Raw genomic sequence first — 22,061 nt, 5'->3', positions numbered from 1 at the left:
AGATTTCTGCAGAGATTGTTACGTCTAACTAAGAACTGTCGTAGTGCTCTGTGTCTGCTTACTGTATTTGGAATGGACCCACAGGACAGACAGTGACATGGAGCTCTGTTGCCTTTGTGAGAGTGTCAAGATGGAAAGCGCCGTTTTTCAGTAGTAACTCATGGTTAGGAAAAGGAGATATGCATCATAAACCTGCTCCTGCATATGGGCAGTGAGAGTGGAAGGACCATAGCTGACTACTCCTTATTCTTCAGTCTAGAAGTGAGAGATCTTCTCCTGTGAGAAGCAGCAGTGAAATGATGCCTTTGGCTGTCACTGGTGTCAAGGACTCATATCAGACAGGAGTATGCAGAGAGAGGCAGGAGAGTGGACGTTTCTCCATAACCAAAGGCTGTCAGTGAAAGCATGGAATTATGCATCGTTTGTCAAGTCACTGTGTCTCAGCTGAACAGGTTTAGAAACTGCAACGATGAGTTTACAAGGTGCACTGTATTTGGAGAGCTGTGCTCCAGAAGAGAGGGGCAGCCTGGCCATCAGTCAACCCAAGTTACTATCTCAGTTTGCAGTGTGTGTGAGTCGTGTTTCCTGTAGCAATCTACCATTTGTTGAACCAAAATGCTATACGACATCTGTGGCCTGATCCTCACAGATGCTCTGATTCTTGGCTGGATCCTTACTCATCTATCAGTAGAATGTTAGAATATCTTGGGAGTTTGAACATAAAATTGCACTGTTGTTCACACCTTACAGAATTCAACACAAAGCTGGCAATACAGCGAAACCGCCATGCAAATCAGAATTTCCTATTTTACCTAGGCACTATGGGGTGATAGTATTTTATACAGGATGAGTGAGAATATTTTAAATTGCACTTTGAAAAGAAAAAGTGTGTCTGAAAGTGTTTTTAGTCACTGTTTTTTCTGAAAGCCTTCAGCCTAACAATTTGTTTCTTTCCTGAACATATCTTTATTTATGCAGCAGAAGTATTCCTCTACTTCAAGGTAAATTCTGTACCGTTTCACACCCCATTGTTTACAGACCTTCATGAATCCATTGTCATTTATTTGACCCCTTAAACCTGGGAGCATATTTCCAATATACAATACGCAAGAAATTTAATTTTGAATTTATATTCATAATAGTTAATCTCTAATTTTATTATGTTTCAACAAATTGCATGGCATTCACTCTGCTTTTGTCTCTCTTAGCAGCTATTTAAGTGTTCTGTGTAGTGAAAACTGTTTTGTTAATGATGTAATTCATAGGATAGTATTAGTTGAGGGAAAATTATTTCATTCATGCAAAAGGACACAATTAAATTTTCAAAAGTAGTGTATTCAAAATATGTGTCATCTGTCCCCTTTTGTTACCAGTTTTAGTAGAAACTTGAAAGGTTCACTCAAAGACTGGATAAAGCATGGAAGCAGAAGATATGAAGTTTCAAAAAACCCCCACGTTTTCTCCCTACATTGGCAACTCTCAATGACAAATATAAATTTACATTAATTAAAGCAAGTCACATCCTAAAAACATTTTTTTATTTTTTCAGACCACTCTTCCGTGGAAATTCAGATGTTGATCAACTAGGAAAAATCTTTGAGTAAGTAATAACTAGTTGTCTTCTGCCAATACTTGTTTAACACTGAAACCCCATGAGATTTCTTTGCCGTGTTTTTATGCAATAATGTGACTAGAACAAAGTATTCCTAGAACATATTTCCTATTGCTACCATATGCAACATGATATTTCCGTGTATTCTGTGTCAGAGTGGGAGGAGGAAGCAACATGGAATATAGTTCTGCAAAACTGACAGCCATCGTCAGGAAGTTACGAGACTTCTGGGTTTGGGCTTTTTAAGTCTCTTAAACATACTGTGCATGTACCATTCATACATACTCATAAACAGTTAAGTCCAAGAGGTTCTCTTCATGTAAACAAGGAGTTTTATTTTTCGGTGATTTCTTTGTATATTGCAGAAAACAACATTAGAATACATTAAAACTGAAATCCCTAAGATTATTACCAACAGCATCTTTGCAGAAAATACTTCTGAACATCCAAAAATACATTCTCTTTTAAAACATATTGTGTAGCCTGTTAACAGTCTGTATTTTGGTCAGGAGGGTAACTGCAAGAACAGAGGGAGTATCAGCATTTTAACATGCGCTTTGTCAGAGATGAATTTGCTTTATTTTAAAACCATTTTACAGTTCTAGGAGTTTGTGTTTTTCAGATATATCAAATACGTTAAGAAGGTGCATGGAGTGAAACTCTCCAAGGTAGAATATTTCTGAACCAAAATTAAGTTACTGATGTTATCCGTATAATAATTAAGTGGGATTATATTACTTCTTCTTCTTTTGAAAGCTCTTCAGAGTAAGGAGCATTTCTGTGTTTTTAAGAGGCATGTAAATTTAAGATCTGATGTACATACCATGTAGTTAGGAAATCAAAGCCACACAGAGCTGGTACCAGTCCAGAGAATGAATGCCTGTTTGCCTCTGCACCTCTGTCTTCCCTTTCTCTATGGAGGGGCTGCAGGGATCCAGGGATCTGGATGAAATAAGAAGTAGATAGCACAGAAAGAGAGAGAGGAGTATTATTCCAAAATGTTATTCTCGTGAAGATAGTCCAAAGAGAAGATAGGAAAATTTCTAAGAAAAGCTTAAACTGAAGAAATAATGGATTTCTCTGTTTAACCATTTTTCCAGTTCTCAAATCATAGCATATCTGTTTCTAAGCATTTTCATTATTTAATATGGGGTTCCTAAATTGCAGGTCTTGATTTCACAAAGTTGACTTCCCTTTCCTGCATACCATACCAGTGTATGTGACTCACTTGTGTGGTTAATTTGTCATGCGCTAAATAGCTCTTCCTGCCCAATCCAGAAAAATCAGTCCTTAAAGTTTACTTTTTCTTCTGCCAAAACTACTCCTTTAGCCCATTTAATATTCTGCTTTATTAAATGAAGACAGCTTTGATACATGCAACATATTTTACAATTCAAAAAGACATATCTGTTATTTCTTCCATTTCTGACATTTAAGGGGAAAATTAAAATGAAGCGGGCTAGAATTAAATGCATAGCTGCTAGTGGCAGCCTCCAGTGGGGATCTTTCCATCCTTAGGATCTGAGATTACCTGTGCAGAAAAGAATTCACTAAGAAAAAAAATGCCATGCTAAATTTAGAAGAAATTCCTTATTGCACATCTACTTAAAGACAACGTTTGGGTTTGCTTCTTTTGTGCAGTTCTTCTAAAACAGTTGAAAAGTTTCTGTCTTGGGTTCTGAGGGGTTATGCCAAGTAGTGTTTATTTTGTGTTTTCACAGCAGGAGAACCCCCTACAGTTAGGCATAACTCTTCTTTTAGGAGGGTTGTTTCTTTCTACAGTAGTGACTCATTCTGGAGATGAGTTTGGACAGAAAGAAGTTTCAGGATTTTCATGCAATCTGGACTGATGCATTCTTTTCAGAGATCGTGGTCTGCCTTTGCTTTGCATGTGCATTGTGATTTGTGTCAGTAACTAATTCCACTGTGTGTGAGGGTAAATCCCTCATACGTAGCCCAAAACATTTTCCTGCTTTCCCAGGACACTACCAGCATGTGGCATTTCCTCATGGATTTCTGGCTAAGCTGCAATGGTTTGAGCAGACTTGTCTTCCATTGTGATCAGTGGGAGTGGAAAGTACTCAACATTTCTGAAGACCAGGGCTGAGCCTTTGGCAGGAGGTGAAACATCCAAGATACTCCCAAGCTTACTCACTGAAATGGTGGTGGAACCCAGACCATTAGAGTGAGAGCAGCTACTCAGACAGTCATTATTAAGGGTTTTTCAATACTAGATGTGTGTAACTAAAAATGTCTCTCCTTTCCACTCTGTCTTGTCCAGCCTGCCCCTGACAGGCTGCCTCCTGCTTTCTTGTCGTTAGCTTTGCCTGTGCCTGTGCCCATTCTGCCCTGTTCATGCTCTGCCATGCACTCTTCAAAAGAAGTGGGAGTAACCAAACACATTTGAGTGACAGGTTAAATGTCATCGTTACTTGAAATACTTAACTCTCCCATCTGCAATGCTATTTGTATTATATTTAATATGGGTCCAGATCCTGACATATCTAATCAAATGGCTTTAACTACTGTGGCCAAGGGGGGTTGCCTCATACCCCACTGGTGATAAATGGCAAATGCAGTTTTTCATACAAATTTAACTTAGCATTTCCCAGCAGCTATGATACGTTCAGATCTAGTAGAATTTAATTGTCCTGAGTTTGTAATTGCTTTGCCCTTCCAGCTATACTCTTATTTTGAGGACATACTAATTTTCAGAGGTATTTTAGGTGAGGCAAATTACAATCTAAAGTCCATGTGGGTAGAGGTGGGGTAATTCCATTATGTTCGCTGAGGTAACCTAGGATTTACCTCCTCAGTGTCACTGGCCCATGGCCTCACCCAGTCTTGCAACAAACTCAGTGAGAAAAAAGGTCGATGCTGCTCCCTAGTGGGCTTTGTGCAGGCCTGAGTATCCAGCGACATTATTTTATATCTTTTCTTGTCTTACCCTGTCAGCGTTTCCATTGAAAATCTCGATTTTACAGGTTATAAAAATTTATGTTCCCTGAAACCAGACAAGTATTGTGTGATCTTTTCCAGAATTTCCATCAGAAGCTGGTTTTAAACTCCACAAATATTAGCGTCAGACTAAAATATGAAATGTATGAGACATAATCCATCATTGGTGATTTACCTACTATTTAATTTACTTGGGTTTTAGACCTCAGCGTAATTATTTAATACGTATAAATATCTTCTGTCATTTAAAGAATAAAGAAATTAAATATTAAAAGAAATTAAAATATTCTGCTGAAGAGTAAAGGAAAACTAAAACACAATTGAAAGTAAAACCACAATGACACTCAAGTGCCTTTTCCACTTCTAAACTGAGGCTTTAAAACCTGTATTGTGAAGCAAATAAATTGTTTAAATTTGGGCAACAATTACCGCACATAGCTTTGAAGCATTATGAAACATCCCTTTTATTGCCTTACCCTCATCTTGACCCACACTCTTCTCTCAGTCCCTATTCTTGTGAAAAAAGATCCTTGCATGCAATTCCCCTTTGAAACTTGCTGCTTTTAATCATCCTGGAGTGACATATGTTGCACCATCCAGTCAAGAGCTGAGCAAGTTTCTTCTAAAGCACTCAGCCTTTTTTCAACAAAAAGACTCAGAAAATTGAGACTTAGGGCAGAAAATTGTGCTGCCCCCAAAATTATTTCTGCCAAGCACATTGAGCACCTATGTTCATCAGCTTCTATTCACAGAGATCATTGTACTACCGTACAATTAAATATTTAAGCCCATTTAAACAAAAATACTTGTAAGCTGCCACTCATTGTAACCAATATAAAGGGGAAACTGCATAAATGTTCAGACCTAACATTATGTTTTTCATTTTACAGTGTGATTGGACTCCCAGAAGAAGAGGACTGGCCTAATGACGTTGCCCTTCCAAGAAATGCTTTTACTTCCAGACCCGCACAACCTATTGAAAAATTTGTACCAGATATTGATGAAGTAGGCAAAGACTTGCTTCTTGTGAGTTTCTATTTGTTGTTCCCCAAGTCATGTGACTGGTAATTCCCACTGTGCATGCAACTTCCCGAGAAACAATGACGTTTCCATTTCATGGAGTTACTAAAAAAAAGGTCAAAAATAAATAAGACAATTCATGTTGATCTGTGAAACAACAGCACAGAGACACTGCCTTTGGCTCAAGAGGTGTCAGAGCTGAGAATAGTTCAAGATTAGTGACCTGGGTCAGGGAAGTATCTTTTTGACCTTTTATGATTAGATCCTCATTACTGACCACTGCAGTGCCACTGATTCAGCCCTTCTTACAGTATAGGCGTGATGTGAGTATGAAAATGGATCTGCCTTTTTCTTTATGGTATGGTGGACCCAGTATAAAGCAGGAAGTAGGCTGTAATGGCAGATTACATCTGCATGCCTTCCAGTGAATGCTGAAAACCTGAGACTTGGAATTCACCAGTTATTGCCTCTTGTGAATGGCAAGGCTGAACAGAAGCAAACAAATTGTGGTGGTAGAGCTATTTGCATCATTATTATAGATATATTAGAAAGCCCAGTCCTGAAGTTCAGTCTTGGAATGGAATATAGGGAATGACCTTGCATCAGTTTGCCTCTTGCTGTGCTTGTTGAAATCTAGGTAAATTTGTTCTCTGGAAGTCTTTTAAAGATCTTGATTCATATGAGCTAGGTAGAGTGGGCTCAGTGCAATTCTTGAAAGACTTGATGCATCTCTTCAGGAGCTGCTGCCTCTGGCCAAGGTTATCTAAACAGCAGATGATCTACCAGTGTCCTCATGACTTCAGCTCCTAGCTGCAGAAAGCTGGACTACATCTGGACACTTGAAATGACAAGGGAGAAACATATCTATTGTGCTTGCAGACAGTCTGGAAGTGGAAGCTAGACATGGGACAAGAATTAGATTCTGGGAACAAGGATTAATACATGGCAGAGAGCTCAGTGAGTGTGAGGCATGATGGGAGGGAGGGCAGGAGGAAGAAGGTAAGTATCTTTGCCTAGAAGGTGGGATAGCAAAGAAATCTGTTCCTGCCGGGCAAAGACATGGTAACTGGGAGATGAAAGGGGAGAATAGGACTGAAAATCACTGAATTAAATTTCAGAAGTTAAATGATAGAAGTTCTGATCAAAGAAAAGAAAGTAGGAGGACTAGGAAGTGGTTAGACAAAAATAGCAGGAAGAATAATATCTGGAGGTGAATGAAATAAATGTCAAAGTACAAACGCGAGGCTGGGGGAGAGATTTCAATGCTGGCTGGACAAAGGCTGGGATACAGATCTGGAAGGAAGGCCATCAAAGTGCAGCTAGGAAGAAGAGGGGGAAACTGAACACAGAACTTAAGCAGATGAAGACTGTCCTGTGCATATAAATTCAAGCAAACCTGTATTCTGGGATTTGATAGTCTCTGAATACTTGAATTTTCTAGCGTGTAATTTTTGAGGTGGCCATATTCTTACACTGTGACCCCACTGCTTGTTTTAATATGATGATCATTGTGCACCACCTTCTGAGACCCTGTTGGGTCTCATAGTGATCATAAACTGAAGATGGTATGCATTAATGTATGTATGCAATGATAGCACTGTTAACTGTACATTTTAGTTAAAACCAACTTCTTTTCATACTTTCAGAAATGCTTAGCGTTCAACCCAGCCAAGAGAATATCTGCGTATGTTGCCCTGTCTCACCCATATTTCCATGATCTGGAGAAATTCAAGGAGAATCTGGACTGTCACATGTCATCCAGCCAAAACTCCAGTGAGGTGAATGCATCATAAGTGCTGACTGAAGATGAACCATAAATGAAAAAGACATGTAGCTGGCAAGGCCACTGTCCCATACAAACCACATAGCTGTCCTAGCGAAGATCATTGTTTGGAGGTTTTACGCACTTATCTTTTATTTTGGGATTGTGATGTGCTTATCCATGGAAATCAGTCTAGTTTACTTTTATCAGAGCAATGCAAGGGTCAGGGCTTTGACCTGCTCCTATTGCAGCTTTATGTTTGTTTTGTTTTGTTTTGTTTATCTACCTGGGAAAACTCCAGACGAAGAGAAGCTGCTGACCAGTTTTGCTGCCATTTTATGTTCCTGATATTGAATGCTGCCAGTGTTTGATGATCGAGTCACTGCCAAAACATGATGCAATCTCTTTCTCTCTCTCTAGCTGCTGAAGCATGATTTGGTACTTTATTATTATTATTACTATGTGATATTTAAAGAATGGCATTGAAATATCAGATCTCTGCAACCTGCAGTTAACTGATACATGCGTTAATACACCCAGCTACTGTTCATTCATAGCATATATGCAGGTGCTTTCCCACTTGAAAACTTGGATTAATTAATTTATCGTTTCATTGCTCTATAAAAATAACAGTGATGATGGTGATTATAATAAATGTCTCAGCTTTTAGGTTTTTTCATACACAAACGAGTTATTATCTAGCTGTGTTTGTGTGCACGTTTCAAAAAACTGTCCTGTTCTTAAAGACTGTTTCACTTTCCAAATGGTCAGTTTTTGTTGAAATGCAGACACATTCTAGTCCATCATCTAACCCATCATTCCCCCCTGGAAACAGCTGCAAGCATATTTTCTTCATCTCATTCCAAATAATTTTCTCATGTCCAGCTCAAATACATGAGCAGAGCCAATGAAAATCAACACAGATTTTTGCCTTCAACCTGCTTTCATTGTCAGCCAAAAAGGAAAATAGAAAAAATACTTCTGGTTCAGAAGCAGAGAATCCTATAGCTGTAATAAGCACAGAGAAGTATTTGTGCTTCATTGTACGCTGTATACTGTGCTGCTTTACCTGCAACACCCCCAATGCATCACAAGTGCATGAACGTTACTGTCTCAAAATCTCACACACGTCACTTACTAAGCAGGCTTGTTTTCTATGCAGTAATGCATGACGTTCTCTCCTAGACCACCATGTGGGTACACTGGCACATGACTCTCCACTAAGGTTAATGTGCCATTATTGAATGTCAGAATACCTAAGCAATTCACTTGTCTTTATAGCACAGTTATTTTAAAGATTACCTGAAATTTTTATATTTAGTATTTTTACCTTAACTAAAATATATTTTCAGTATTTTGAAAAGAAACTTTTATTTTTTTAATACTGTACTGTGGAAAAAGAAATACTTTAAATCCATAAAAGCTGTTCCCTAGCATGACTTCAGTGCATTTACCTGGACATGACTTCGGAGAAAATATTGGTCCAATGAGTATAACTGATGCTAAGTGAGGCAGCCAGCTTTGCTTACTCCTGTGACAGTCCCTTAGGCTTCTCTCTTCCTTGTCTCTATTTCATCTTGTCTAGGTAGTGAGCCAGCATTATATCATTGTCCACGGCAAGCTTGGCAGAAGCAGGTCCTTAGCAGTGAGTTGAGCAATGTAACTTTTCCAGGTGTGGCAGGGGAATTTGTAGCCATCTCACTGGCAGGTCTCTCGCTCCTGTGGTGAACTTCACTGTTAACTCTGTTTCAGGTATCTGCACTGTCTGGGTCACGGCCCAGTGCTTGGATAGCGAGTGGATCTTACCTGTCTCCTGGATAAAGCTTTTCGTTACTGTTAGCCATTAAAGTCTGTGGTATATGGTTAAATTAGGTCTACTTTAAACAAGCCAGGTTTTAAAAGGACCACTTGCATGCTTGCATGCAGTGGCCTGTGCTTTTCTTCATGCCCAGAAGGAGCCTGTGAAAAACTTTACCGGCGTGAGCAGGCAAGTTGCAAATTAGGCCTGGCAAGGGCATGCATGAGGTGTCTGCACGCAGAGATATCACAGATGCGTAACATCAGAATTTTGGAAGCTCTATGAGCAGCAAGCTGAAGGCCAGGGAGCTGTCACAGCAGCAAACCTTCTAATCTTGGCCTTGCCTTTGTCATTCTCTCTGTTCCTGCGCCCAAGGGGAACTGCAGACCCACCGCACTGGTGGTGTCCCACCCCTATTCCTGTGTGGGTCAATGAACCCAAGGGTGAGCAATTTTTAACATTCAAAGGGAAGGATGGGCCAGAGTGAATTTTTGCTAATAACTTTTAAACACTAATCAGAACAACAAACAGAGCCAAAAGTCAGGAGACTCTTGCAACAGTAGTAATTAGAAGTTTTCTATGGAGTTTAGCACTTTTGAAGACATTCCACGTTTTACCTAGCACTGAGCTATCTATGATACATACCTTATCAGGGCATTCAGCTGGTGTGCCTTCCCAGCAACTGTTCAGGGAATTCTCCCAGAGCTCTCCACCAACTAATGTAGGGTGAAAATGTAGAGGAGGAGATGATATTTTCCAAATTAGGCTTAAAACTCTCAGATAGAAATGTGCATCTGTTCCATGTAAGAATCTATTCTATTAAGCTTAGTAAAGCTAAAGAATAAAGAATATGATTGCTGAATGTAGATAAATTGTTAGGATAAAAACAGAAAGGAGGGGAGAGAACACTTTAAGCCAAAGGTTAGTGTTGGCCCAGAAAGTAATGAGAATATGGAAATCACATGGAATTTAACTACTGGAGCAGTTACTTCCCAGTCGTAGTATCAGACAAAGAGCTAAGAAAGCAGCAGAGAAAAACAGGGGCTGGCTTGTGGAATCAGAAGCAGAGCTTCTGCAACATGGTGCTGTATGTTGTCTAATATAGTAGGATCAGGTTATAAATGAGAGTATTCAGGAGAACAGTTTGCAAAGGGCTGCATTAATGGTCACATTCTGGAACATCTTTCCAGAGGGAATGGCAGGAACAAAACCAAGAAATCTAAGTTCTGTCTTGGCAGGATTAGGGAAAATACTTCTCTAATGGGGTCCTTGTGGTAGCGAGGGCCTGGATTCAAAGGACCAACAATTTTTCAAATTACCTCCTTTTCCAAATCTCTTCAGGAAGAAGTTCCATTTGATATGCCATAGGCTTAATCTTATTCCACTCTTCCCTGCCAAACCATATGGGGCTTCACTTACACTAGTAAACTGAGAAAGCCTGTTCTCTGGCTGGGCAAAGCACTGTCGTTGGCTAATACCATGCCAGGAATCGTGTTTATAATTAGACAGCACAGACAGCTGTGGGACTGTGCTCAAACCCGTGCCCTTGCTCTTCTTATTTTCCTGGTATGGCTCTAATGTTTCAGTACCTTTACTCATAACTGCCATATGTGTAGGATGTAGGAATTGTGTATGTGGAAAAGAAGGTGCTGTGATGAACACTCTTTATACACCTTTAAATAAAACTTCAGAGTGCAGTTCTTCTTAGTGATATCTAAGCCTGTATGTATTCCACAGGAGCAGTTCAACAGCAGCTAAAAATGCTGAATAACAAAAGATGTATTAAGTATAGCTCCTAGAACACCCACAGCCAGGCACTGTGCTCTTCTTAATAGAGAACAGGGTGTTCTAAGTAATGAAAGGAGCAATTTCTATCTCCCACCAACCGTTTTTTAATCACTACTACATAATTCTGCAGAAAAAGCCAGACCCAATAGCCAAGGAAAAAATCACCAAAGCCAGCTAGTGAAGTCCTAATTGCTGAACCATAGCAATCCATCTGGTGCAGCCCTTTTCTCTTCCCCCTGAAGGCTCACACCAGCCTTCCCATTCTTCTTCTTCAGCTCCCTTATGTAAACAGGTTTCAGTGATGCTCACAGGTGCTATTTCCAGCAAGATTCTTCCAGATTTTCAATAGCTACACAGTGTCAATGTCCCCTACATTCCTGTTACCAAGTGTTGCTTCTTTTAGTCCCGCAGCCTAAACCAGTGATGAGAAAATAACTTCGTGCACCTCCTTGCTTAGGCTTAGTTTTGTGTACTCCTGTGATGCCTTCTGTGTGGTTAGTAAAATTCTATAACCAGGATTTGTGCATATTTCTGTGTAGGCTGTGCCCACACTCCAGGTTTTTTCCAGCCTATTAGTCCACAATGGTCAATATTAGAGCATCTTTTCTGTTGTTTGTGTCCTAAAACACACCAAAAAATGAGGATGCCATGTTTGTAAAAAAAAAGAAATTCAGTGCTATGTGTACGGAGCCCTTTTAATGAAAGGAATCACCAAATTGCAGCAGCATTTGAACATCTTCTGCATAGGAGAGGGTTTCCAGCATCATAACTCTTACTTGGTTTTTATACTCAGTGGTTGTTTTGGTGAATAAGAAGAAAATGTTGTGCCTTGCTGCTTTTCACAAGTTCACTCACTGTCTTTAAGAAGCATGTTTTATTATACATATAATTCTCTCTGCTGTTAGGTATTAGACCAACTTTAATACGGAAAATAAAGAGATAACGTTGTTTTGGTCTTCTAGCCAGCAAACTTGGAAGCACTTACCTGACTCACAGCTGAAAACACATCAGTTGTCAAATACATATATGAATCAGAAACCACACAGTTTGGTTTAAAAGGTCACCTAAATTAATTGTGCTCCATGTATAAGACACATTTGAATAATGAGGAAGTTTATTCAAAGAACTCTGTTTTATAGAACCACTTGGCTAGTATTTTTCATATACAGTAGGTTCAGGAATAGATTGACTTTTATATACAATGTGAATTAGAAGATACTAGGCTGTTTGAGTGATTTTGTTGTGTTATGCTTGAAGCTTGAATTGATTGCAAGCTTAGGAACCTAACATATTTATTTTATTGCTTCAAAACTGCTTCTAAATATCAAGATCTTTTTTGATGTTAACAGGATTTCACACTTTGTTAAATGTGCAAATTATTTTCTTGAAATTAGTATGTTAGAAAAAGCATTTTTCCAAACTGCAGTAGTGGGGGGAAATTTAAGAAATATATTTTTACATTCACGGAGAAGTGAAATCTTCAATAACTGACTGTCAATAAGCTATCACTTTTATTTCCTTTTGATTACTAAGCCTTGAGTATACAGGTTTACTTGCAATGAAACAAAACAGAAAGCATTTCTAGAAAAGTAAATGGGATTCTATATGTTTAAGCTTCTAAGTTTTATTTTCATATCTTTTTTCTGTGCAAGTACAGTTCAGATGTGCAAAAACATTACTACAATTTTAGCAGTCTAACAGGCTGTATGACTCAAATTGGAGTTTTATTTGTGAGCTGTTTATTTTATTATCTGTCTATGTCTTGCAAATTATTAGATAATGGCTGTAATATAATTCTAGTTTCTGGACTAGACTCTGTAACTGTCAAATCTCAATAATTTATGTAAAACAGGAAGAAGCTTTCTCATTGATTTTAGTTGACCAGGCCATTCAAAGAAGAAAGATGTGAACATACGAACTGACAAATACACTTTTGCCAAGTGTTGTTTCCTCCCTTTAGTTTGAAGCTTAGCAAGTGTTGCATACTGATATGCAATGTATATACAATATAAGAACCATAAAGACCAGTTAAGAGTAGTGTGCACCAATAATATGAAAAATGGCTCATTAGACTGTTGGAGAAACCAGCTGAAGTTCATTGCTTAGTTGTAACAGTCAAAATTTTGAAACTCATATATTTTCCCATTAAAAAGTATTCCTGAAAAATAATGTGTATGTTTTTAATTCAGTGATAGGTACCCAAACAGAAATGAATCAAGTGGGAACTTGTTCTCAGAAGTGATTCTTCCAGGCCTAGTAATACCATCAGGTCTTTATGTACTCATCAGAAACTAAAATTAACCAGCACCATTTTTAGATGAGCCTTTTGCTTTCTGGGCAGAAAAACCCAAAGCTGCAGTGAGTAAAGTCAGTGGAAAATTTGCTTTGACTTAGTCCTGTGAAAGCTTCTGCAGTATTTAGATTTCCAGCCTTCATTGAAAGACTGTGCAAAACAGCAAAGATAAGTCAAAACTCATTAACCAATGGTCTTTTCCCCTTCACATTACATGTTTTATCTGTGTTAGAATATATTGACGGGTTTCATCCAGCCCAATGTTAATGAGACTTTTGCAAGGCTAGAGAAAGTAAAAGGAACTTCTGCTATAGTATTTTGATTGTTGGTGATTGTGGTAGAGCAGATTTTTTGTTTCCAGAAAGAATCAGGCAAAATATACTGCTGCCTTTGAAAAAGAAAAAAAAAAAAAAAAGGGAAAAAAGGCACCCACAAACAACTGACACTTAGTAAAGATTAAAAACAAGATTTTAGGGAACTGTTTGGAAAATATTGTCAGGATGAGTGAAAATAAGCGTATTTTTAATGTGAAAAATTTAAATGCAAATAATGTGTATTAAATATGCATTGAAACTAATACTTTTTCACTTTGAAAAGTTAATAGGGTTTCATGGAAGAAAAGCATACAAGAATGAATTTATTCTAACTACCACTTAAATGTTCATTTGCACTAAAGCAACCTGTACTGTTTGAAAGGAGGTGGGAAAACACATCATGTTAAACTTGTGATTTACTTTGGTATCTACAAGGATGTGTTGTAAAGCTCTGATGCTCAGTGTCCATTTTTGAGCAAGCTAAATTTGCATTCACACTATTAGCTTTCTGCACCTTAAGCCCATCCACATGCCTGAAAAAAACCACATTTTCTAGTGTTTACATGGATACTTGCTCCCATTGACATGCTCCTGTTTAAACCAGAGAACAGTCTCTGCCACTGAATGGAAAACTAATTTTTGCAAACTGACAGATTCCTTTGTACAATTACTCCTAAAGTGTTTGAAATCAATGTTCAACAATATGGAGCCCTTCATTTTATTCCATGTTTCACACGTACATTATGTTATGCTAAATCTCAGCCTTTTTTTAAAAAAGTAAAACCTTAGCTCTTTAATGTTAGGATCAATTTCGGGTAGCTAGATGGAGGAAAAATTGTGATGTGATGGAATGATAGAAAAAATGGGCAGAGAGTAGGAGAGTTGGCAAGTGAGTTTGACTATGTGGAAAAGTTACATAGAAACATAAGGGGAAGATTTTTTTTTTCCAGTTGTTTTATTTTCTCCTGTCATTCACTTTCATAAGCATAAGATGATAAAGCAAGACTCATGAACGGGATTTTAGTGCCAGATACTTATGCCAACTTAAGTCGTGAGTTCCAGTGCAGTTTTTCAACATAGCAACAGCTCTATTTTTTAGATTTTGCATAAGCTAGAGCTTTTTCTGCATAGATATAAATAAAGGTCTTATGAGACAGCTTGAGAGGAGATTAAGCTGTCCACAGAGGCAGCGCCTGTAGTTCAGCTGCAGACACTGGAAAATGTACAGCTCTGCTGCAGGAGAGCCACTAGCAGTGTCTATTAGTGTGCAGTGTTGTGCATTAGAAGTCGACTCCTGCTGCAAATTGAATATCCTTTGGTCAAAAGGATTTTGACAAGGTTATCCTCATGCGAGTTTTGCTGGATCAGTCCAGGTGGTTCACCATCTTACAGAAGCAAGTCTGAGAGCTTAGCAAGTCTGCCCAACACCCCGTGTAAATAATAATGCAAAATCATCTGCCACGGGAAAAGACTTTTTGTAGGTTGTACAGTGGGAATGAGCTTTCTGAGCTGCTGTGCCAACGTGTTAACTATTGTTGCGCTGCTTCTAGAAATGCAGAATAGGAGGCCTGCATAGCATTTTGTTGTGTTCAGTCTATGTGCATGGGTGGCAAGGGTAGGTGTTGGCACAGAGTGGCTAATTTTGTTCCTTCCATTAAGCATGAGCAACTAGGCTTGGCACAGAGACGAATTTCACAGTTCCAGGGATGGGAAACATCTAATTCTACACAGTAGTTCCCTGGCGTTTGTTAAATACATACAGTGATAGATCACTCAGCCACCCAGGCTGTCCTTTCCTTATCCCGGATCATCCTTCTGTGACACTGTGAAGGAAGCCCTGAGCAGTCTATTCCTCAGCAGTTTTCCAACACTCTGCTTCCTCTCACTGCAGCAACAATTACCTGTCATTTGTATCTTACCCTGCTGGTACTTCCACTCCCATTCAAGTAGCTGTGAGCTAAATTACTGCCGTGTGACTCTGCAGCTTCCAGTCTCAGGCAGCTAGTGATTTGTACTCTAGTTTTGCCTTGCTTCTCATTATGGACAAGGAAATAATGCAGTATAATACGGCAAACTGTGTGCTACTTTCACACTTCTTGGTTCAAGCAAAGCAACGAGCTAGAATAGATCAGACATAATGTATTTGATCTGCCAAAACAACTTTTGATTCAGAAGATCATGTTCTAAGTACAGAAGATCCCTGAACAATTGTCTGTGATTTGCATGTTTACAAAACCACACAATGATGCTTCTGTTATACAGAAGCTTTTGATGGATACCAACAAGGCTAGCAATACCAGCCTCCTACTGCTTACCCCCCTTCCTCTCGCCTTCCCCAAGAGAGGAATGACTGTTCCCAGGAAGAGGTTTCCTCCCAGCATGGGGTGGAGCAACTACGCAACAGACTCCAACTCTAAAGATAAGTTGTGTTCATGCAGGTAATCAAACTCGTTCCTTCGCTTTTGGCTATGGCAGTTTACAGTACACAGCCCTGCCACAAGTACTAGGCACAAACAGACCTTAACCACCAAAATATTCTCCTGAGGAAAAATTTTCCCAGCATCTAAAGGGGACAGTATGCTTACTGTTTGTATGACAGTTGACTTCTATTTTTTTGCATTTTAAACAGCAGTGTTTTAAGAACTCCCCTAAGAAAACTCCCACTACACAAAAAGGATGACACTGAATTCTGGACATTCTGTGGGAAAAGACAAAATGTGTTCCAGGTATATGATGTGTATCTCAAACAACGATCCTTCATCTATGATAGAAAATAATTCACCAAATAATGGGTTTAAAATATAGCCTGAGTCTGCAGCTAAATGCTAGTTCAATAAGAAGTGTTTTTCTAGCAAGACCCAAATCTGGCCATGATTTTTTGCTGCGACTTTATCTTGGAGTCCCTTTTAAAAAACATGGCTGTAACCATGGGTTGCAACTACAACAAAATGGACATCAGAAATTGGATGCTGGCAGGAAGTTTGTGGATGTGAGGCTGTCCAAGGTGGCTTATGTAAGCTCAGTGGGGATGTGCTTGTGTGAAAGTACTGGTTGCCGTGCACATTTTGAGCTGAATACCTATCATAACATGATAGAAGGACTGCAGCATCATGAGATTTGAGGCTTTTTCTCCTTAGATGTGTAGCAACCCCGTGTTGTTCCAGCTTTGTTTTGTTTTGATTTTATTTGATTTGTTTTTTATTTCACCACCACCACTGCCATTCTCCTTTCTATCATGCATAGTAAGTTGAAAAGGAACGCATTACCCTGTAGTTTACCATCTGAAAAACAGAGAAGGTCAGCACTGTCTGAAAATTTTGATAACTCTGTGGTGGTCAATATTAAGGGAATCATAGCTTATGCTGAGTTGCAAGGGACCTATGAGGATCATAGAGTCCAACTCCAGGAGTCACACCATGTGACTAAGAGTGTTGTCCAAACACCTTTTGAACTCTGTCAGGTTTGGTGCTGTGATCATTTCCCTGGGGAGCTGTTCCAGTGCCCTCTGGGTGAAGTCTTTTTCTGATATCTAACCTAAACCTTCCCTGACTCAGTTTCATGCCATTTCCTCAAGTCCTGTCACTGGTTATTAGAGTGAAGTTTTCTCTGTTTAATTCCAACAACTAGAATTCAATATCCATGACATCTGCCTTCCATTAAGCACTGTAAAACAACCTCACTGTCATTCTCCTCAGTGTTCAAAATCTCTGCCAGGAGATTGAACTCCCTTCCTACAACCCATTTGGAGTCACAGCAATGTGAGCAAAAGAAGTTTACATTATGATGGTGCTTTTTGGAAAGGAATGAGAGCTAGCTCCAATGGAAACACATACTGTAAGAGCATTCACAGACAAGGCAGTCCCTTCTCCTAGGGCAAGAAACACATTTTAAAATACTTAACGTAGGGAAAATAGAAAGGTGCCATTTATTTTTCTGATAGAATCTGTTTTCTACACAAAGCTGTATAATTTTCGCACTGAAACCAAGCCTGTAAATGAACATTAATTCATTCCTTGCAGTCTTTAATTTCCTTGTAAATTCTTAACAAGTATTCAGATTAATGTATTTATGGTCCATTTAGTTCCAGTTCATTTAAGTGGTCTATATCTGCCCTTGAATCTCACATGAATTTCATTGTTAATGTAATATTTTGCTGCATTACTTTGAACAGCTTTAAAAGTATAATGTCTTTGAATGCTCTAGTTAAAGAAAAATTAATTATACCCTCAAAATGCTGTCTTATAAGTTGGAACTGTCTGCTTTGGAAATGATGTTCATATTACAACTCCCAAAGGCATCACAGGGTGCTTTCGTCTGTATGTCTGTCTTCTACTTTCTGTGTTACAGTGTGTATTTGTACTTCCTCACTAGCTTGATACTCTTCAGTCCGAAGGCCTAAGTCTGCAAACACGTGAATACTGTACCTCAGCTGAGCAGTCCCACAGAGCAGAGAGGGCTTACTCGTGTGAGTATAGTTGCTCAGAAAAAGTATTTGCAGAAAAAGGCTTTCCTTTAGTAACTGACTGTAGTTGTGAGGACACATGGTTAATAACAGCACCAAGACACCAGTAAATGGAGTCTGTGTTCATTGAAGATGTGGACACATTTATCTTCAAGTTATTTGACATTAATCTAAATTATTGCTATTATGATTTAGTATATTATTTCTTATGAAAATATGTTAGTCCTGTGAAAGGGTAGTTGCAAAAAAAAAAAGTGTTGAGTCTTGCTGCTTTATTGTTTATTTGCATTTAGTACACATTTTGTTGGTTGAAGTGAAGCTTCTTAGTGAGGCAGGAAGATAGATCAGTCTGAAAAAATCATAAATAAGCTTCATACTGTATGTTGAGTTTTGCAACTAGAGTAGTATATGTGTTCAGATTTAGTATTTTTTATGCTTTAGAGCATTTTTGTTTGTTTTAATATGTAAAGGAATAACCAGATAACTTTGAAATGCTATTGTAGAGCTAATTTTACACATAGTGGGGGAATGTTGTCTGTAAAACTAAAACTAAAAAACATTACATAGGCTGCCTTTGGCTTTAGTTTGTTTGTAGAAGGCCCAGCAAATATCTGTTGATTCCAGATGCTTCAACCAGGGGCCAAGTTTGTGCAGCATCTTGTAACTGAAGAAAGTTTTCTGCAATGATAAAGTTGCCCATCTGGGCTTGAGGTAAGATTGCTGCCTAAGCAATCAAGCTTTTGTTTTGCAAATAAAAGCATAAGGGCAGCAAATATTGGTGGTGGTTTGTTTGGGGGTGGTTTTTGTGCATGAAAAAACAATTGCATGAAATAGGATTGGAGATTCAAAGTATTTTAAATCATTTAGCATGGTTTTTTCTTTTGTAATTCCACTGACTACAGTTAAACCAAGAATTTGGCCTTGTAAATCTACAAATTTCAGTGTCAGGCAGCTCAGGTCTATAAAGATACTTCAGCTTAGTAAATCAGCAAGAATACTATATAAATTGTAATGTGTGATAAAAATCTTAACTCTAGTTACATTATTTCTCTAAAAACTTCTATTCATTGCTTTTTTTTATACAAAAGGTCAGAATTGCACTTCTTAGTGGCATTGGGATATGCGGAGAAAAGCAGGATGCTGGTACAGAAATGTATCAGAAATAAGATTCAGTTCTTACTGCTCCATGTGTGCCTACCTTACATTTTACAAATCCCACTGAAGTTAACAGAAATTGTATAAAGTCGCCTATTTGTAACTCTCACAGGATACTGGTTTCCAAATCTGCAAGATAAGTAACGTTCTCAAAAGGCATTATTAAAACTTGTGGTTTCAGGTTTACAGAATACTATGAACAGTGACGACAGCTTCTGAGACACATCCAGAGTAACTTTATTAATTGATATTACACCAGACCAACATCCGTTAGCAAATCAAAATCTCTCACAATACCTTAATTTCTAATTTTACCAAAAAAAACCCATGAAAAATATTCAGATTAAAACAGCCTCTAATGTTGTTTGGCCTAATTTTTTTCTCTTTTTTCACCTTTTTATCATAAAATACTATTTGCTCTGGAGTTGTCTAGGATTTGATAATTCAAGGAAAGCATGCAAAGCAGTCTGGAATACTTTTCTTCATTCACCTTAGGGCATATACTCAGCTGGTAAAAATCAGCATAGTCCTGTTGACTTGTACAGCATTGTGTCAGTCTATACCAGTGCAACAGTTGGCATGTCAGGTTTGAGCATTTCAAGTCACTTTACCTACATATGCAGTAGGATTCTGTTTTGCAAGATGGAAAGTTACCTACCGTGCAAACTGTACTACCTAGACTACCATTGATACCTATTCACAGGACATGATTTCACTGTATCATTTCATACTTGAAATTCATGATGTTCTTTTAATCAGGGTACAAACATGAAAAGGTGCGTGTGTTACTGTTTCTTTCAAAGGTGCATCATTTTGATTTTTATTCTGTGTGCTTAGTATTTACTAGTCAGTGTTCTTTACATTCTTTGCATTCAGCATTAAAATCACTTCTGTGTGAAATACAGTATCGCCTGCAGAGGTACAGAAAAATGTAACAGTGATTTCTTGAATTCTTATTCAAGTATACTGGTTTACCTTTCAGTCACCAGTATGACATCAAGGGGCTACAGCATGTGAACTGTGTATATAAAAGTCTTGTATGTCCATTGTACACCATTACTGTACACCACATTGTACACCATTACTGTACAGGAAATCTTGCAGACTCTCTCCTCTTCTTGCACAGCTGCTGATTACCATATACACACTGGGGAAAAGTATGTTTCTGCTGTACAGAATGGCTGGGAAGTAACACAGACACTTTGGAAACTCTAGAGCTCCCTTTGCAAGCTTTCGAACAAAGCCCTTTGATCTAACTGCATGCCTGCTCTGTGTCCCAAATGTCACCCTATGGGGCTTTCTGCTTTAAGAACACCCTCTGCTGGGGCTACTTTACGTTGACTGCATTGAAGTTCATCGGAGCATGCACCTTACCGTATTAACATATTCTTTAGCTTTTACAAGTTTGTAAAGATGGTTGACTGCAAAACTAACGTGTCAATACAGCAGAATTAAATTAAGGCACACAGAAAGTTATCAATAATGTATTATATCAGAATTACAGTCCTTTGGAACTGAACGTTTTGCTGCTGGCAGTGCAAGAAAAGCAAAGTTGTGTATTTATTGTTGGGTGCTGAGGGTTCAGTATGAAAATCAATATAATAAACATTTTCACAGTGTCTAGTTCTCTTTAGTTCCCAAATTATTGAAAAGTAAAAAGGCAAAAAAATAGTTTTGTATTTAAAACTGCTTTACCCTTCTAGCAATATTTTTCTTTTATCTAAAAATGTAAAATGAATACAAATGCAGTAAGTATTGTATATTAAATACAGAAAATTAGCAACATTGGTTTCTAGTTTTTATATTTGCAAGTGTTTTTCTCAACGCCCTGTGTGTTCTTGAAAATCAACAAACACACACACAACCAGACACAGAAACATAAGCACGTGCACACCCTTTCCAGCACCTTATTATATACAATTTTATAAAAATCTACCCTCATTTCTCCCAATTACTCGTTCCTAGTTATTTTGCTTACCTAGGATGAGTTTCGTTTTTAAGAAAATTAAAATCTGAGAGTTCACTTTTTCTTTCAAAGGCAAAACATCTCTGCAGTGCTGCTCTATGATTCAGCTTTGGTCTGTTTTTACTGAAATCTTTGTTTTCATCTAGGCAAACTGTGCTTTAATTCAGCTATAATGGCTCTCAGCCGTCCATGAAATGCACCATTTTTTCCCAAACGTTACTTGATCCAACTGTTGTGCTAAACATGCATGGTATTTTTGTATTCCTAAAGATTCCTCTGTTTTCATCTTTTAAGGAGCTGAGCACACTTTATTGATTGACTGTTTTTTCTTGATTGGCTATAAATATGACTAGTAACATTTCTGGTTATATAGAAACAATAAAAGTGTGTGTTTTGAGACCAACACAAAAGGACATGTCAGACTCTAAAACCAGCTGCATTTTTTCTGGTTTTACTTCAGCTGAACAATCCTCATAAAACACCTCAAATTCAGCTTATTGTAAAACTCATTAAGTTCTCTTTAGAGCAAGATACAAGTAGCTTTTGCTAATGCAGCTTCCAACAAGCCACCAGATACAGGAATCTAAAAACTATCAGCTCAAGCATTCAGAGATGTCAGCTTCTGGATAAAACCTGACAGAGGGACAGAAATGAATGCAAAGCTAACGAGATGCTAAAGCCTCAAAGGATTTTATAACTTAGAATCAAAACTTTGTGCTGCCCTTAGAAACTTGAAGGAACCATGAAAGTATTTTACAAGCATAGTTACATAAACTGCAGGTGTAACACAGACCTAAATAAAAAGCTACCTTTACATTATGTGACATTCCAAGTTAGTCTTTAAGCACATTATACGATTATGAGCAGCAGTCCAGCCAGGGACAGACACAAAGTGACCTGCAGTGAGGCCAGAGTCACAAATACCCATATTAG

The 22,061-nt window shown here is 38.2% G+C and overlaps 1 protein-coding gene across 1 annotated transcript in view; it reads left to right on the top strand.

Annotated features, from left to right (window-relative positions):
- CDK6 (cyclin dependent kinase 6) overlaps positions 1-20,947 on the top strand; it is a 138,852-nt gene extending 117,905 nt beyond the window's left edge. The window contains exons 6-8 of the mRNA XM_085050721.1: positions 1,550-1,600; positions 5,461-5,596; positions 7,237-20,947. Coding sequence (XP_084906847.1) covers positions 1,550-1,600; positions 5,461-5,596; positions 7,237-7,383 — 334 coding nt within the window. The 3' untranslated portion in view covers positions 7,384-20,947. The remainder of the gene's footprint in view (positions 1-1,549; positions 1,601-5,460; positions 5,597-7,236) is intronic.
- The last annotated feature ends 1,114 nt before the right edge of the window (positions 20,948-22,061 follow it).

The sequence above is a fragment of the Lichenostomus cassidix genome, chromosome 2, assembly GCF_008360975.1.
Source record: "Lichenostomus cassidix isolate B80296 chromosome 2, HeHo_3.0, whole genome shotgun sequence".
NCBI lineage: Eukaryota > Metazoa > Chordata > Aves > Passeriformes > Meliphagidae > Lichenostomus > Lichenostomus cassidix.
The sequence above is the reverse complement of the archived record's forward strand: the minus strand, read 5'-3'. Positions and strand labels throughout refer to the sequence as shown.